General features: G+C 38.6%; 1 protein-coding gene across 1 annotated transcript in view; it reads left to right on the top strand.

The window, feature by feature from the left end:
- LOC106879425 (SAFB-like transcription modulator) overlaps positions 1-5,782 on the top strand; it is a 20,452-nt gene that overhangs the window by 1,603 nt on the left and 13,067 nt on the right. The window contains exons 2-4 of the mRNA XM_014928981.2: positions 1,976-2,368; positions 3,186-3,208; positions 4,602-4,693. Of these exons, the coding sequence (XP_014784467.1) occupies positions 2,133-2,368; positions 3,186-3,208; positions 4,602-4,693 (351 nt within the window). The 5' untranslated portion in view covers positions 1,976-2,132. The remainder of the gene's footprint in view (positions 1-1,975; positions 2,369-3,185; positions 3,209-4,601; positions 4,694-5,782) is intronic.

Below are 5,782 nucleotides of genomic sequence, written 5' to 3'. Positions count from 1 at the left end.
AAAAAAAAAAAAAAAAAAAATGGTGATCTTTCATTACAAGAACACACAACTGCTAGTTACAAACCACGTGTGTTTATTTACATTCGTGAAGATGATCGTCTATTTCGCTTTTACGTCCACTTGAAAAGATACCCCCTCTACCCTACATATATAAAAAAATTAAAATTTTTACGGAGAGCGACGATCTTCTTCAAATGTAAACAAGTTTGACAGTAACGGTACTAATACCGTAAGTTTGCCAAAATCAATATATACCCATTTTACCGAAATTTATGACAGGTGAAGATCTTTATATTGACCCCAAAGCCTTGTAAGTGGATTTCGTAAACATAAACTGAAAGAAGCCTGTCGTGTATATATATGTGTGTGTGTATATGTCTTTGTATCTGTTTGTCCCCTACCACTGCTTGACAATTGGTGTTGGTGTGCTTGTCTCCGTAACGTAGCGGTTCGACATAATGACCGATAAAATAAATACTAGGCGGTGCTCCAGCATGGCCGCAGTCAAATGAAAGTATATATGTATAGGCGTAGGAGTGGCTATGTGGTAAGTAGCTTGCTTACCAACCACATGGTCCCGAGTTCAGTCCCACTGCGTGGCATCTTGGGCAAGTGTCTTCTACTATAGCCTCGGACCGACCAAAGCCTTGTGAGTGGATTTGGTAGGCGGAAACTGAAAGAAGCCCGTCGTATATATGTATATATATATGTGTGTGTGTGTTTGTATGTCTGTTTGTCCCCCCCAACATCGCTTGACAACCGATGCTGGTGTGTTTATGTCCCCGTAACTTAGCGGTTTGGCAAAAGAGACCGATAGAATAAGTACTAGGCTTCCAAAGAATAAGTCTTGGGGTCGATTTGCTCGACTAAAGGTGGTGCTCCAGCATGGCCACAGTCAAAAGACTGAAACAAGTAAAAGAGTATGTATATACATATATATATCTTCGAAGTATTGGTGGCAATGTACAGATTTAATACATATGAAAGAAAAAGGCGTTCAGAATGCTGGATGGTTGTATATAAAAAAAAAATATATATTTATTTACATATAGGCGTAGGAGTGGCTGTGTGGTAAGTAGCTTGCTTACCAACCACATGGTTCCAGGTTCATTCCCACTGCGGACCTAATGGCCTCACCCTGTGCCCCTAGTCGCAGAGCAGATACCTTGTCTGGGATGTCATAGTTAGCGACTCCTTTGCTTCTTCTCACATCTTGGATGCTGTGGTCAGGGCGAGATCCACAGCTTCTGTGGCCGAGCAGAACAAAATCCTGAAATAGTGCGATCTGTCAGCCAACTACATTTTCCATCCTGTGGCATTTAAGATGTTTGGTGGAGGTCAGATCACTAACTGTGAGATTCTTGTCTTCACTGACAACCCACCTTGCAGAGGTAACTGGTGAGGCTCGTCAGGGCGCTTGGCTGTTCCAGCAAATCAGCCTTGCCATCACTCGCAACAACGCTGCAAGCGTGCTGGCGTGCCTCAATAGCCATTAGAGAGGTTTTTCCAGTGCCCCCAACTTTTCATCAAAAGGTTGTGAATTGTTTTGGGTTTTTTCTTTTTAATTTTTTTCACTTGTGTTCTTTGTTTTGTCCAATTTTCTAATTTAATTTTGTAAAACAGTAAATACTGTGAATGCAATATGATAATAGTGTAAAAACAAAAATTTGCAGTATATTCTTACTTGGCCAAAAGTTTGGAACATCGGTCTGAAAATTAGAATTTTTATATTAATTGCTCAAATGTATACGTTGTATATTTTTTAATCAAATTGTACTTGGGCATAAATATATCAGTTTTTAAAAAAATGTTCCAAACTTTTGGATACGACTGTAGAAAATAGTTATCAAAGGGGTCCATAAGTAAAAAATGGTTGAGAGCCCCTGATTTAAATACCGTAGTCTGTTGATGAATAAGATTAAACAAGTTTTCATTTCCTGTCAATTGTCTTTTTTCTTGAATTTACCTTCTGTAGCATTGTTTGAACAGTCATCTTCATCCTCCAGAAAAAAAAAGTGAAATTTCAACTCCATTTTAAATTTGTGGTCAAAACAGCTCTCTCAGATAGTTCATCTCCAACACCCACCTGCGTTCTATGTGAAGCTCCATTTGCATTGAAAGACACAATCAATATGGATATTTCCCCCGATCAGCAGAGTGAAAAAGATGTTTCACTGATTGTACATGTTGATGACACACAAAGTGATCTAGAAGCTGATTTAATGGCATCCGAGACAGATAATGTGAAAATGGACACAACGGTAAATGAAGAAACAAATGGCAGAATTGAAATGGAGAAAATAATTGAAGAAAATGCTCAGAAGGAAACAGAGCAAACTAAAATGAAAGGTCATGTTAGGCCAAAAAGGTTGGTTCACTTGTCATCTTTCCCATTGCTTTGATTTAAAGATGTTATTAGTTAAATGATCGTACTTCTCAGTGTGTGTGTGTGAAGGCACATGGCTCAGTGGTTAGAGTGTCAGGCTTACGGTCGTGAGGTTGTAAGTTCGAATCCCAGACCGGGCTGTATGTTGTGTTCATGAGCAAGACACTTTATTTCACGTTGCTCCAGTTCACTCAGTTGTAGAAATGGGTTGCGACATCATGTGCCAAGCTGTATCGGCCCATTTGCCTTTCCCTTGGATAACACTGGTGGTGTGGAGAGGGGAGGCCGGTATGCATGGGCGACTGCTGGTCTTCCATAAAACAACCTTGCCCGGACTTGTGCCTGGGAGGGTAACTTTCTAGGTGCAATCCCATGGTCAGTCATGGCCGAAGGCACCAATGATGTCACAACTCATTTCTACAGCTCAGCAAACTGGACCAACGTGAAATAAAGTGTCTTGCTCAAGAACACAACACACCGTCCGGTACAGGAACGGAACTCACTACCTCATGGTTATGAGCCTGACGCTCATGGGCTTTCACTGTTAACCCTTTATATATATGCATATATACACACACACACTCATATGTATATATACACTGCTTATTTATTTGTAAACTTCAATATATCTCTGCCTGGTTGTTTAGATTGAGAATCTTGATGTAAAGTTGTATAATATAAATTTGTTTCTAATTCTATTTTATTTGAATGTTGAAATAACATTTCTATTCTGTCTCTTAGCATTCAGTATTCGTAATATTTTTCTGATATTTCTAAACATTTTGTTTTATTGTTGCAGGGATCAGTCGGACATTGACAAACGTAAGTTTTCTATGTTTTCTTGGATTTCTTTCTTTCTTACTTTCTAAGCTTATTGTAACAGTTTGAGATATTTGAAATTTGAACAGGCGCAGGTGTGGCTGTGTGGTAAGAAGCTGGCAGAAACGTTAGCACACTGGGCGAAATGCTTAGCGGTATTTCGTTTGCCGTTACATTCTCAGTTCAAATTCCGCCGAGGTCAACTTTGCCTTTCATCCTTTCGGGGTCGATAAATTAAGTACCAGTTACACACTGGGGTCGATGTAATCAACTTAATCCGTTTGTCTATCCTTGTTTGTCCCCTCTATATTTAGCCCCTTGTTGGCAATAAAGAAATAAGAAGCTTGCTTCCCAACCATACGGTTCCGGGTTCAGTCCCACTGCTTGGCACCTTGGGCAAGTGTTTTCTACTATAGCCTCGGGCCGGCCAAAGCCTTGTGAGTGGATTTGGTAGACGGAAACTGAAAGAAGCCCGTCATGTATATATGTTTATGTGTCTGTGTTTGTTCCCCCCACCATCGCTTGACAACCAATGTTGATGTGTTTATGTCCCTGTAACTTAGCAGTTCAGCAAAAGAGACCAATAGAATAAGTGCTAGGCTTACAAAGAGAGTCGATTCGTTTGACTAAAGGCGGTGCTCCAGCATGGCTGCAGTCAAATGACTGAAACCAATAAAAGAATATAAGCAGAAGAGTTGTGTTGCATATTTATTGGTTCATTTCATATGTGTAATACACACACATAGGGTGTCCCTAAAGTCTGGACACTAGGAAATCTCGTGTTGGGGCCATTTTTTCTTCAGTGAATGTGTAACAGATGAGACTTATCTCACCATGTTAAGAAACCAGTTAATGCCCCAACTTTGAAAAAGCTAGGTGAAGAACTTTGGGTGGTTCCAACAAGATGACACCTCTTCCAATTTGCCACAGTGGTAAGAGATTAGCTGAATGACTATTTCCCTAACTGGATTGGAAGATGTAATCTTGTGGAGTGATCTCCTTGTTCACCAGATCTTAGCCCCCTTGACTTCTTTTTTAATTTTTCTGGGAGAAAAGGTACTGATTGAAAATCACAGGTGCAACACCACTTGATGGAATGCATATAAGAGTGAATGTGCTCAGATTGATGGCAGTGTGGAGTTATTTAATCGGGTTCACGTAAATCTTGCAAAATGCATCAACCTTTTGCATCAGAAATGGTGGAAATCGTATTGAAGATGTTATTTGTTAATCTTCCAATTGTATAAAATATTGTTGAAAATTTTATGTGTATTTTGTGAAAATATACATTTTGCCTATGTGTCCAGACTTTAGGGACACCCTGTATGTATGTATGTGTGTGTGTGCGTATATATATGTATATATAATTGTCGAGTGTTTTTTCTGCATTTAATAGCTCGGAACCACCGTTGGAATTTGAGGATCACAGGTTTTACTTCAAAGACCTGTTTGGATGAGCTGAAAAGGCTTTGTAGCCAGTACGGCACAGTATGTTGAATGAAATTTTCTTCTTCATTTTCACATAATGTTTTTTATTATTGAATTAATGATAGTAATTACTCATTAGTACTTATATTCAAAATACCAACAGCAACCTTGTATGTGTTGTTATGTATCTCACATTTATGAAAGCCTTACTGATAGTTGCTAAGAAGAGAGAGGGATTCAAAGTGCTGGAGGTGTCTTCTTAATGACATTTGACAATGTAGTTGTGTATGCTTAGTTAGGCAAGCATGTTAAGTTTTGCTCTTGTCTTTTGTTGTCAGTGGTGGGTAAATCATACCAGTCACTCTTCCTGAACTACAAGTGTTTTTGGTAGAGTTTTGCTCTGTGGTGAAAATACAATGAAGATTCCTCTCAAGATTGTTATCATGATCTTCTGTTACTCCAACACTTTGTATATTCCCTGGATTACACAAAATAACATTAAATCTCATAAACAATTTTCTTTAACAGTTCTTTGTTTGATTGCAAACAGCAGCTCTTACTAACAGGCTGCATAAAAAAAAATTTTTTTTAAATGTCACCTGACTGATTGGTATGGAGTCACTTGCCAACACACACCTACCTTAATTCCAAAAACATGTCTTTCCCATCCTCTCCTCTCTCCAAATAATGTACAGATAATGTACAATATCCAAAGATTATTGCACATTAACAGGATATATCTTAAATTGAAGAAATGTAAAATTCTTTACAGGAGTTTTTTGTGTTTTCATTAAAAAAATTTTTTCTTTTAATGGTTTTGTCAGGAGTAAAAAAAGGCCATGCCCATAGCCTGTTTCTTAATGAAGGCAGATCTTGTGCCACCTCCACTTTGGCACTCATTCTTTTTTTTTTCCTTCACTTCCCCGCTCCTCCTCCCACCCCAGCCCCATAATAACCACTATACTCAGTCATTTCTCTCTGGATGCTGGTTTTCTGGAATTCTTTCACTGCAGCTATTAATTGCAACTGTTCAAAAGAAATAGTTCTGATATTTCTTACCAGCCTTGGAGAACTTGTAAAAACCATGGGCACTGCCCTTTCCTTTTGAATCAGTAAAAAAACACAAAAACCCTGAAATATTTAATATAT

The sequence above is a fragment of the Octopus bimaculoides genome, chromosome 17 (genome assembly GCF_001194135.2).
Source record: "Octopus bimaculoides isolate UCB-OBI-ISO-001 chromosome 17, ASM119413v2, whole genome shotgun sequence".
NCBI lineage: Eukaryota > Metazoa > Mollusca > Cephalopoda > Octopoda > Octopodidae > Octopus > Octopus bimaculoides.
Note: the sequence above shows the minus strand (reverse complement) of the source record. Positions and strands in the feature narration are given on the sequence as shown.